This window comes from Anthonomus grandis, chromosome 16 (genome assembly GCF_022605725.1).
Source record: "Anthonomus grandis grandis chromosome 16, icAntGran1.3, whole genome shotgun sequence".
Taxonomy (NCBI): Eukaryota; Metazoa; Arthropoda; class Insecta; order Coleoptera; family Curculionidae; genus Anthonomus; species Anthonomus grandis.
The window spans coordinates 21,985,147-21,998,258 of NC_065561.1; the positions used below are offsets into that span (position 1 = coordinate 21,985,147).

General features: G+C 33.2%; 1 protein-coding gene across 2 annotated transcripts in view; it reads left to right on the forward strand.

Moving 5' to 3' along the window:
• Window positions 1–13,112, forward strand: part of LOC126745691 (procollagen-lysine,2-oxoglutarate 5-dioxygenase) — a 30,835-nt gene that overhangs the window by 1,984 nt on the left and 15,739 nt on the right. For both annotated transcript variants that reach the window (XM_050453657.1, XM_050453658.1), the window contains 5 exons: window positions 6,697–7,066; window positions 7,148–7,341; window positions 7,393–7,742; window positions 8,608–8,729; window positions 12,882–13,109. In XM_050453657.1, coding sequence (XP_050309614.1) covers window positions 6,697–7,066; window positions 7,148–7,341; window positions 7,393–7,742; window positions 8,608–8,729; window positions 12,882–13,109 — 1,264 coding nt within the window. The remainder of the gene's footprint in view (window positions 1–6,696; window positions 7,067–7,147; window positions 7,342–7,392; window positions 7,743–8,607; window positions 8,730–12,881; window positions 13,110–13,112) is intronic.

Below are 13,112 nucleotides of genomic sequence, written 5' to 3' on the forward strand. Positions count from 1 at the left end.
AAACAATAAAAGAAGTACATCAATCAATAAACTATATATACACATCAGGGTGCATGCAAGGCATTTGATAGAGTGAATCTACAATATGCTACTGAAACCTAAAAAGAGACTTTTTAAACCTTAAAATTCTGATAAAATACATAAGAACTAATTGGCACCATTACATTAAAAGGTTATCTCATGTATTCAATCCCTGATAACAACTTTTTGTAGGTCTTGACATTCCAATTTAAGTTTCAGGTTGTATAAATGTAACAAGGGTTTTATTGGTTTTGGAAATCTGGCAAGGAAGCAAGAGAACATAAAACTTCTCGTAAATCTAAAAATAAAATCATTGCCTTAGGTTTGAATATTGTATAGTTTTAGCTGTCTGTTTTGTCTAATATGACATTAGCAATTAAATTTATCTGATTATAGGAAAAGGTATAGACATGCAATTAAAAATGCTAAAATTAAATCAAATGATGATTTTATTATGAATTCAAGTAACCGCCAGCAGGCTATGTGGAGCATTATAAATAATAAAAATCAAAATTTATCAAAAAAAAGCTCATCACTTAATGCAACTAGTTTTAATCATCATTTTTGTTCCATCGCTGAGAAAGAATTAAGTAAACTTGAACATACTGACCAAACTTTTCAAGTATATCTGAACTCCATTCCACATACCAACTTATTACCCTTCAGGTTTAGAACAGCTAGCCCTAATGAGGTCATGGAAGCCATTGATGAATTAAAAAACAGCCACAGTAAAGACTCTGATGGAATGAACACAAAAATTATCAAAGCTATAAAAAATGAAATTATCATTCCCTTAACTAAATTAATCAACCACTCAATACTCACTGGCATTTTTCCAGCAGCATTTAAAACTGCAAAAGTTGTACCTCTTTTTAAAGGTAAAGGATCTGCTGATGACTATAATAGTTATCGTCCCATCTCCCTCTTACCTATTCTGTCTAAAGTGCATGAACGAATCTTAAAAAACCAGATTAATAACTATTTTGAGTCAAATCAGCTCTTTGCAGTAACTCAATTTGGCTTCAGGAAAAACAGGACAACAACTTTAGCTATAGACCATTTTACAAGTAATATCCTGGAAGGATTTGAAAAGTTTCTTGATACCTTGGCCTCGTTCCTGGATCTCACAAAGGCTTTTGACTGTGTGACACATAGCATTCTTCTAAAAAAACTGGAAGCCTACAATTTTCACCGGGAAGCAATTAAGATGCTTGAGTCATACCTGTCGAATAGAGTTCAGTTTGTTGTCTTTAATCAGAATAAGTCTGATATTAAGCCTTTGAAATATGGAGTTCCACAGGGGTCTGTCTTGGGACCCATACTATTTCTTATCTACATAAATGATCTGGCCTTTTCACAGGGGGGCTCTGTTAGCACTGTTCTGTTTGCTGACGACACAACTTACTATCAAAGTTATCACCCTTCAAATATCATTAATTTAGATCTCCAGACCCCGGAGAATAACCTCTTTCAATGGTTCTTGGCAAATTGTCTTTCTCTCAATAGTTCAAAGTCACAAACACTTAATTTTACTTTGCGGCACAATACATTGACTGAGCATCCTGCTTTTGGAAGCTGTTCAGATGAGGCTAAGTTTCTTGGTGTTCACCTTGATCCAGGATTGACTTGGGAACAACATATAGTCAAACTGTCTAGTAAACTGTCCAGTCTGTTATTCCTCTTTAGAAATCTAGCGGAAATTACTTCCTTGCAGGTCTTACTTACAGCATATCATAGTAGTTTTCTCTCAGCTAACTTATGCCATACTGACATGGGGTCATTCCTGCCATATAGATAAAGTATTTGGGCTGCAGAGAAAGTGTATTCGTATTGTGACTGGTCAGGGTTACCGAGATGACTGTAGGGAATCTTTTCGGAAGCTTAAAATATTAACTTTGCCGTCCGTGTACATTATGCAGTGCCTGTTGCGTGTTCACCAAAATCTGGATCACTATAGAACCCACCTACATTTTCATAATTATGAAACTAGGAATTGTAATGAGCTAGTGCCTGAGTTTAGCCGGCTTGAGAGATCAAGAAATGGAACCAGATACTTTGCACCAAAATTTTATAATTGTCTTCCAACAAACATTAAATCTCTTAGCCTTCTGCAGTTTAAAAATCAAATAAAAATGCATCTTTTGAGGGGTGCATTCTACTCATTTGAGGAGTATTTCTCATCCCAATTTTAATTTTAATCTTATATGTTAATATTGTCTTAATAAGAATGTATGTTAAGTGTTTTAGGTTTAGTGCAAACATTGTGATTAGATGTTACTATATTTTATCTGCTTTTGGGCAAAACTTGTTAATTTGTATTTTATCTTTTATTTGTAAGTAAGTGACTTGACTTGTAATAATGCATTGTATGTATATTATTATTAATAAATACTACTACTACTACTACTACTACTTTATATAGTCTAGTGAAATTATACCCAGGTCTCCCTTAAAATGCAAAATATTTGCTCGACTGCCCTTGTCTCATTTTAATGTCATGAAGGACCATGGGGTTCTTCTAATGCAGCATTATGATGGCATCAACTGCAAATGTATTGAATGTGGTTGTAATTGAAGAACTGCAAGGTCAAATCAAGTCAAAAGTTTATTGAAAAACAAATTTGCTGTACAATTTACAAAGAATTCCTAAATGTACAATTAACCTAGACATATATGCAAGCAAATTACAAGTCATTAAGGTTCTGCAACATGCAAATTCTGTGAAAGAATAATTAGCCGATCTTAATAAAACTTTTTTAATGACAAAAATGTTCATCTATTCAAGTTGTGAATCCTAAAAGGCAATAAATTATACATGAGTTTTCCATAGTGGAAAATAGTATTTCCACTAAAATTGCTCTGAGCCTGAGGTACCTTAAAGTTTTCTCTAGAAAGTGTTTGGTAATTATGTATATTAGCCCTTTGTTGGAAGGTATTAGAATGACTGTTTCAAACAAAATAAGATCATATAGAGTTAGTATTTTGTAGTGTTGAAACAGAGGCTTACTTACAGTGGTCCCTATAGTCTGCACATGATAAGACCCCAACAGCTCTCTTCTGCAGAAGAAACAGAGAAAGTAACTTAGTAGCAGTACAGTAACCAAAGAACAGGATGCCATACCTGGACATGATATACTTCTTTTGAGATGTCTGGGTTATTAATCTCCATAGCTACTGTTTTTATTGTGTACATAGCTGGTGATAGACTTTTTAATAGCTTGTTAATGTGAACATCCCATTTTAAGGTCCTATTTTATTTTTATTATATGAAATGAAATGAAATGAAATATATCTTTATTAAGTAGGTACATCTAATATACATAAAACCAAAACTATACTAAATAAGTAACTTAACTAGGTAACAAATAAATAAAAAATAATAATAAGCACAATTTCACCCTCTCGAAAGAAAAACAAACAAATAAATGAATTTCCACCAACTACATTAGTTTACTGCCCTAATTCGCCAATTTCCAAATTAATTTATATTATTCAAACTAATTTATATTATTCATATAATTCTTTAGAACAGTTTTAAACCGATCGAGAGATGTGATTCCTTTATTTCTCGAGGAAGACTTTTATATTTTTGAAAACCCTTAAAAAACAAAGAATTCATGGTACTTCTAAAATTTGCTATTGGAATAAAAATATCACTATTTCTTGTAGAATAATCATGGATATTTCTATTAAAAGTAATGAACTGTTTGAAATAAGGTGGCGCTAAATTATTTACAATCCTATATATAAAAATCATAGAAAGAAAGCAAAACCTTCTCTCAACAGAAAACCAATTTAGAGTGCTGAGCATAAAGGATATTGGCGTAAGGCGGTGTGCATTTAATATCACCCTCATGCCCCGATTCTGAAGTCTGTTAGTCTGGTTTATATTAAATAAATACTGCACTGAGGCACTAAAGTCAAAATGTGGTTGAATGATAGTATTATAAACCATTAATTTAGATTGATAAGATAGACTTGTTGATATTCTACTAAAAAAGAACATTTTTTTTTTGCAATTTTCTTTTCAATGTAATCACAATGAGTTTTAAAGTTAAGCAAATTATCAAGTTGCAGACCCAAATATTTCATACATGTTACAAATTCAATTTGTTTATTGTTAATTAATAATTGAGAACTAATATCCACAATTTTCCGATATTTATACTTAGATGTAAATATTATTGCTTTAGTTTTCGCCACATTTAACTTTAACTTATTAATATTTAAATATAATGATATCTGTGACAATACCCCATTCATTTTATCTACTGCTCTGTTAAGACTTGTATCACTACATGCCAAAAATGTGTCATCAGCAAAAAGGTTTATAAATTCACAATTTAAAAAAAGCCCAATATCATTCATATACAATATAAATAGAAGAGGTCCCAAAACATTTCCTTGAGGTACTCCCATATTGTTATTTAGTTCAGTAGACTCATTTCCATTAAACCTTACTCTCTGTTTTCGATTACTTAGATAGTCAACAAACCAGTTATAAACAATACCAGCAAAGCCATAGTTCTTTAATTTTTGTAATAATATGTCCCTATCAATAGTTTCAAAAGCTCTCCTTAAGTACAAGAACACCCCAACCACATATTTATTATTATCAAGATCAGTTTTTATTTTAGATAAGGTCAATTGAAGGGCTGATTCGCCTGAATGCCCACGACGAAAACCTGATTGATTAGTCATCAAGATTTCATTACTTGTAATATGTTCCAAGATTTGATCATATACTGCCATTTCTATAACTTTTTCAATAGGAGGTAAAGTATTTATTGGTCTAAATTCACTGGCATTTATTGTATTATTGACCTTTGGAATTGGAATAATTGTGCTAGATTTTAGTTTTTCAGGGATTTCACCAGAGCTAAGAGATGTATTCAATAAATTCAATATAACATGACCAATAATAGTTTCAAATAAAGATTTTAAAATTTTTGCATTTAGTATTTCATACATTTCCTCTTATACGTTAATGACTTGAGCTCTCCTTCACTGCATGGACTAGTGGTTCAGTTTGCCGATGATACTACAATTCTGTGGCATAACAAAGATCAAAAAGTAGTCAGATCTCTCATAGTGGAGGACCTTCACAAAATTAAAGAGTGGTGCATCTGCAGTCAGCTTGTATTCAATGTTGATAACACTTTTGTTCTGGGCTTTAAGTGTAATGTGGAGGGTTTATTGTTTGATGAGCACAGCCCACTACATGCTAGGGATTATTGTCGATTTCTCAGCCTCTTCATTGATGAGAGTTTAAGATTTGACAACCACATTTTGGGCCTCGCTGCTAAACTTTCCTCTGGTTGTTTTGCAGTCAGGGTTTCCAGGCATGAGTTGGGGGGGTTGTTTCGCTCTAATAGACTCTCATATCCGTTATGGGGTTTGTGCTCCAAGGGATTCCTTAACATAATTTTTACTATTCAGAAAAAAGCATTAAGGTATCTGTGTGGTGTTGGTCTAAGAGTCTCTTGTAAACCTCTTTTTGTAGCTGAAAGAATTTTAACAGTTTTCTTACTCTTTATATTGGAAACTGCAATACTCATACATAAGTCTGTAAGTCCACCATCCTGCACCAGTCATAATACTCGTCAAGTGGGCAACTTATCTCTTCCAATCCCCACCTCCTCACTTATGAGAAACTCTCTTATATTTATTAGTCGTAAAATATTTAATCATGTTCCTTTTTTGATTAGGCCTGTTACAAACCTTAAAAAGTTTAGGAGAGAACTAAAGAAATTAATCTTACCAAAAGCTTACTACAGCATTGAAGAGTATTTTAATGACTCATTTTAATATTTAAAATTAATTATATAACTGTTGATCAGATCAGCCTTTTCTTTTCTTCTTTTTTGGTTTTTTTCTTTTATTATATAAAATATGCTTCTATGTAGAATCAAAATCAATTCTGTATTCTATTTTTGTCTTGTATCCTGTATAACCAAATAAATACTAGCATTATTAATTCTAGGATTAGGAAGCTTTTAGCACAAGTTTGTAAACTTAGCAAATAAAGTATATTTTGACTTTGACTAGGTTTTGGTCAATCATTAGTCCCAGGATAAGTTCCTGGGACTCACCCACTCTCTGAACCAAACTATTGTGAATTTGTAAAGATATTCTAGGAGAGAGTGTGTGTTTGGAAAAACCACAAATTTAGTTTTAGCAGCTAACCTGTTTTTATCAAACCATAGCATTTTATATTGTGCAAGTCCTCGTTAATCACGTTTTGCAGAATAGAATTCCCAACTTTGTGCACTCTTTTCAAAATAATGAAGAACAATATAGATTGTTCTGAGTTTCTTAGTCAGTTACCTTTTACTTTAAACAAAATTAATACTCCCATCCAACCTTTATAACAATTCTCCTATTTATAAACTTTGTGAATATTTTAACTTATATGCTTTCAATTAATTCAACTAGTCTAAATCAGTTTAAAAAAAATAATACTAAATAAACTGAAACATAACTGAACTGATCAGTGATCTGTTGGGTATTTGTTATTGTATTTTATTAGTGTGGGTAATTTCTGCGTTATTATGGTATATTTGCTCATTTTTGTATTTCCTTTTATTATTTATTCCAGTACTTTTTAAAGTATTTTGAGTTAGTCTTGTAGCTGTTGATAGTTATAATAAATAAAATTTCCTTCCTTTCTTTCAGATGTATTAGTGTTCACGGTAGCCACCAACGAAACCCACGGTTATAACCGGTACATCGACTCGGTAAGAACCTTTGGTATAGAACCGAAAATTCTCGGTTTCGGCCAAAAATGGAAGGGAGGAGACATGTTATACCCCGGAGGTGGCTGGAAGATAAACCTCCTTAAAAACGCCCTCAAACCATTCGAAGGAAGTGAAGAGAAAATTGTGGTTTTTACCGATTCTTACGACGTGATCTTTTTGGGACAATTGTCGGAGATTATTAGACGATTTAAGGATACGGGGGCCAGGGTGCTGTTTGGGGCCGAGCCGTTTTGTTGGCCCAATGTGGAACTGGCTCCACAGTATCCCGAAGTTACCAAAGGACAAAGGTATTTCAAATACGTTTTGCATTATTATTATTGTGATAGTTTGCCGAGCACTGTTAAATTTGACCAAACGGTTATTTTCAGGTTCCTTAACTCAGGCGCCTATATAGGCTACCTAAAAGAAATCAATAATATTCTGAACAGGGCAGAGATAAAGGATACCGAAGACGACCAGCTATTTTTCACTAAAGCCTACTTAGACAAAGACTTCAGAGAGAGTAACAAGATTCAGCTGGATCACCTCAGTGAAATTATTCATAACCTGCATGGGGCGTCAGGTAAGTGACCGCTCAATAAATCATAAATATCTCTTACAATTTCCCCTTCAGATATTCTGGAAATTAAGACGGTGGAGCACAAGGAGGGACCGGAAACGTACTATTTAAAAAACAGGGAAACCGGCACCGAACCGTTAATCGTTCACGGAAACGGTCGCTCGAAAGTCACATTGAATTATCTGAGCAACTATTTGCCTAACGGAGTGTGGAATTCGATCGATGGCTGTGTCAGTTGCAAAAAGGGCCAATTGGATCTGGAGAAAATTAAACGGGATGAGTGGCCCACGGTGCTGTTGGCCCTTTTTGTCGAGATGAACACCCCGTTTTTGGAAGGGTTCTTCAAGAAGATTCATCAGTTGGAGTATCCTAAAAATAGGATACATCTGTTTGTTCATAATGCGGTAAGGATCCATTATTTGAGAGATCATCTAACTATACTTATCATTTTAATATCATTTTGTTTTAACGCTTTGGAGTGATTTTCCTCCGGTAGAATTCCTCTTTCACTATTGAAGGAAAGGAGTTAAACATATGGGAGCTTTAAATTTGAATGATTCTTGTTAACATTTCGGTTCATTCTAGGCAGACACATGTAAAACGATGTTCTAGTTTGATAGTTGTAAAAACTTAAATACTTGGTATACTACTGAGGATATTTTGAGGCAAAAATAGCTACAGTTATGTAGATTGCGTCACATTTAATTTTTTTTTGTGTTATGTCCACTTTTATTAATTTAACACAATCAAACTATATTTTCTTCGCTCTACGTTAAGAAGCCTATCTTTTAACTCGACGTTTTGTTGTCTTAGTAGCTCGTTTTCCTTTTCTTTTATATGAAATCAAATAAATCTTCTTTTGCCACATTTTCATCCACACCAATATCGAACAATCCCGGTATATTACTTTACTGATAAATTAGGTTGCTCTTCCAGGCAATTGAACTCATATTTCAATTTAGAAACAGAAGATGTTCAATTGCCTGGAATAAGTAAACGACGTTTCTTCTGGTATACTAATATCCATAAAAAAAGACGTAAAACACCGTTAAGATAAAAGATAGTTACTTACACGAAAGATTTAATAGTAAAAGAACGGTTTCCACTCTGAAATACATCTAATTGTGTAGGTTTATCTAGTACTATCACTATGTAATGGCCAAAATATGAACTATAAAGTTCACTATTACTTAGTGCAAATTAATATTTTTGGTAGCGGTAAATACGCGCGTCTTTTACTGGTGCAACATTATTATTTAAATTTTGCAGATGAAGTATCACACGAACCAAGTAAACCGATTTATTGAAGCTCATGGAGCCGAATATTTGTCAGTTAAACAGATCAAGCCGGAGGATGGAACGACCGAGTGGGCTGCAAGGGATTTATCCTTGTAAGTATCCAGTATTAAAATTTAAATAATTATACTCTATTTCAGAAATGTATAGAGCAATAAAACCTCATTAGGTATGCAAAAGTGGTACCCGGTGATCCACCAATATTTTATGCCACTACCTTAGTTAGGTATTAGTTTCAATGTAAAATTCTTTCTTTTCGTCGAGTGCAGGTAGTGCCACCCGGTTTTGGGTCAATTTATGAGTTTTGACCATTGTTATCCACTGATAAACATTGAAAACGATTCGCCAAAGGGGTGCAACTGGGATTTGTTTTTTTATGAGACTTAATATTATAATGTTACCTTATGATTTTTACCTGTCCCTCTTTTTGCATGCTACAACGAGTTAAAAGGTATCTCTTTAGAAATAAAGGCATTTAATCCATGAAAATTAAATTAAAAGTACCTATAGTAATAGCAGGTATAATACTTATAATAAATATTATAAGTACCTACGCCTATGAACGACCACGAAATTTAGCCAAACAGGACGGAAATTCCCAGTTTATTACTCTATACATTTCTGAAACAGAGTATAGTGAATATTCTAGCAGAAATGTTAACGTACAAAAATACAATAATCTTTATGAGTCACTGCTACATTTTTGTTGGTACCACTAATGTTGTGACTGTCTTTTAAATGCTAACGATTTAAAATTCTTTGAGACTATTGAGTGTAACAAATGATGGATTGAAAACTTTCTAAACCTTAATATTAAAAAAATGTAAAGTTATCTTATTTCATCGTTCAAGAAAGCTCCCTATAAATCGAACTAGATATTAATTAAGTGTACTTTAGAATATTGATACAGTGAATGATTTGCGTGTCAATTTTTGCCAGCAATTAACTTTTAACACTCATATCGGCAACATTGCAATGAAAGGTTTTAATAAAAGACATTGTAATTAGGGTCATAAAATATTTTGAAATATAATAGTATGTAATGGTCTTGAATTTATAATCTATAATCTAGTATAGCAAAAGTTCAGGAGAGTGGTGCAAATTTTTACTTTTGATTTTTGGATTGGAGAGTAATGCATGAAACCACAGCTGCTTTCTTTTAAGTACAATTTAGATAGTACAATATAGAGCTGCCCGATAAAGAACTCTCTTTCATTGAAGGGAATCATCGGACCAATTATGGGTTTGTAGGAGTAACTGACCACCTAATTAAATTTTCTAATGTGCACTTTTGTAATTGTGACTTATTCATGGCAGAATGGTTTACTCAAAAAATAAACTTTTATAAAGTAGTATATGTTCAATAATGCTTATGAAATATTACTCTGTTTCTTGTTTTTTTTTTTTTAATTTAATGTTTGGAGTGTTTTTCTCATTTTTCCCATCAGTTGAAACTAGTAAAAAAGAAACACAAATGTGCTCAACTGCCTGAAAAATTGTCATAATTTCTCACTCTTCCAGGCAGTTGCAATTAGTTAAAAAGAGACAAAAACGACCTCAACTGCCTGGACACTTCTCATTGTGTCTCTCACTCTTCTAGGAAGTTGAAATTAGTTAAAAAGAGACAAAAACGACCTCAATTGCCTTGACAATTATCATTATATTTCTCACTCTTCCAGGCAGTTGAAAATAGCTAAAAAGAGACAAAAACAACCCCAATTGCCTTGACAATTATCATTATATTTCTCACTCTTCCAGGCAGTTGTAATTAGTTAAAAAGAGACAAAAACGACCTCAACTGCCTGGACACTTCTCATTATGTCTCTCACTCTTCCAGGCAGTTGAAATTAGTTAAAAAGAGACAAAAACAGCCTCAATTTCCTGGACAATTATCTTGATGTCTCTCACTCTTCCAGGCAGTTGAACATAGCTAAAAAGAGATATAAGCGACCTTAACTGCCTGGACACTTTCATTATGCAAAGCAAAATAATAGGCTAAGAATCCTGTTTACTTCACAATCTTTATTTCAACCGGCAGAAATTTCAAATTAAGAATTAAAGAACATTGAATTCTCAGAAGTCGCCCAATGATCCACCAGATCCGCCTTTGGATTGCACCTCAGAGAAACAGATCATTCATTTAATACAGACGACAATCTCAAAGTTTTGCTTAACCTGAATAAAAGCAAAAAATTAAATATATTAGAAAAACTAGAAATAAATACACAAGATAATTGTCTGAACGAACCTATTAACGCCCACTACCAAGAAGCGGCCAAGATTACCATATTCCTGTAAATTTATCGTTTTTTAGATGTTCTGTTAGTAGCATTTAATCCTAGATGTCTCTATCCATATTAGTATTAAATACCTGTGTATAATGTAGTACCCATATGGAGTTTTTAAACAACCAAAATCCGTTATTGTTTGTAAATACGGTGTGATGAGATGTTTTTATATCGGCATTTTGTAATAATATCATGTAAGTTTTATTATATTATTTATTAGTTTAATAACACCCTTTTGTATTTTACTTACATAGTTTTCCCTGGACAATGGTTTAGCAACTGAAACGAGTGGGGATTTTTGAAATAAAGATTGTGAAGTAAATAGGACCCTTTGCCTATTATTTTGCTTTGCATAATGGATGACCTGGAGAAATCTATGGTAAACTTGTCATTATGTCTCTCACTCTTCTAGGAAGTTGAAATTAGTTAAAAAGGACCTCAATTGCCTGGACAATTATCGTTATGTCTCTCACTCTTCCAGGAAGTTGAAATTAGTTAAAAAGAGCTGGACTGCCTGGACACTTATCATTCGCTACGTTTCCAACGCGCGGATCTATTAGGTCCATGGATCAAATGATATGACTATATTTATTTAGTACATCCCTGTTTACAAGGTGTTTTGCGTATGGGCTTTTCCACACACGGTATTCTGGGTTGTGATTTTTTTTTTCTTTAATAAAACCCCTATTTTTTGAAAAATATAATATAATAATACAATTCTGTTAAAAATTGTATAGAATATTTAAATAAAAATTTTACAAAGTAAAATTCTGATTCTAACCGAATCTTGTGTTATGAACTGTTTAGTGACCTGTTGGCCTGAAGTTAAAAGTGTGTATAATAAAAAAATATGGATGGAGTGGAGAATGTGGCTGTGTAAAATGCTTACATAATGAAACGTTGCATTTTTGATTATAGGAGGATCTTTGTACTATTTGTCGGCTTTAGTAAGGAAGTTGAATAAGCGGTTTTAAGAAATTGATATCTGATTACTACTGTTTATAAAACTTAATATGCCGCCTGTAATAAAATAATAAATTTATATCATGCGGCTGGCGCGGCGACTAAATAAATTATAGTCTAAACACAAGGATTGATTTTGAGGGTTAAATTAATGCAGGATTATCTTTAGGATCAAAATGTCAGTTAAGTGATTTAAGACGAAGAGTTACAGACCATAACCTCTAAGTCTTTAAAAGTGTTATTGTTTAAAGATAATAAAAATAAACTAATAATTTCTTTTTCGAGGCTTTAAGCTTGTTCTCTGTATTTTCTTCTTTATTTCTGTGTACAAATATAAAAACCTCTTGAGCTAACATCCAATAAATAAAATGTCAAACTTGTCATTTTGGCACTTCAAAATAGGTCCTAAGGTGTTTACACCGAAAAAAACTAAATTTAATCCTCACTGTTTGGGAAGCATCAAATTCGCGTATCAAATTTTTGTGCGTTGCCGTTTACACCTAAATAAATAGTCCTCGTGACGTCATTTGATCCAAGTATTTAATATTTGTTACACGCGTTGTAAACGTAGCCATTATTTCTCTCAGTCTCTCTCTCAGTCTTCCAACCAGTTGAAACTAGTAAAAAAGAAACACAAATGTGCTCAACTGCCTGGAAAATTTTCATGATTTCTCACTCTTCCAGGCAGTTGCAATTAGTTAAAAAGAGACAAAAACGACCTCAACTGCCTGGACACTTCTCATTATGTCTCTCACTCTTCTAGGAAGTTGAAGTTAGTTAAAAAGAGACAAAAACCGCCTCAACTGCCTGGACAATTATCGTTATGTCTCTCACTCTTCCAGGCAGTTGAAAATAGCTAAAAAGAGACAAAAACGACCTCAACTGCCTGGACACTTAACATTATGTCTTTCACTTTTTCAGGCAGTTGAAATAAGTTATTGTTGTTATTATCTTTACTTGATGGTGCTTGTAAATAAATAAATAAATAAATTTTAGGGACCAGTGCTTAGCGAAAAACTGCGAAATCTACTTTGCAGTAGACTCAATCGCCCACCTAGACAACCAGTTCACGCTCAAATTACTGATTGAGCAAAATAGAACCGTGATTGCTCCCATGCTGGTCAGACCGGGGAAAGCGTGGAGTAACTTCTGGGGCTCCCTCACCAAAGACGGATTTTACGCCAGGTCCAATGACTACATGGATATTGTACACAACGACAAGCGGTA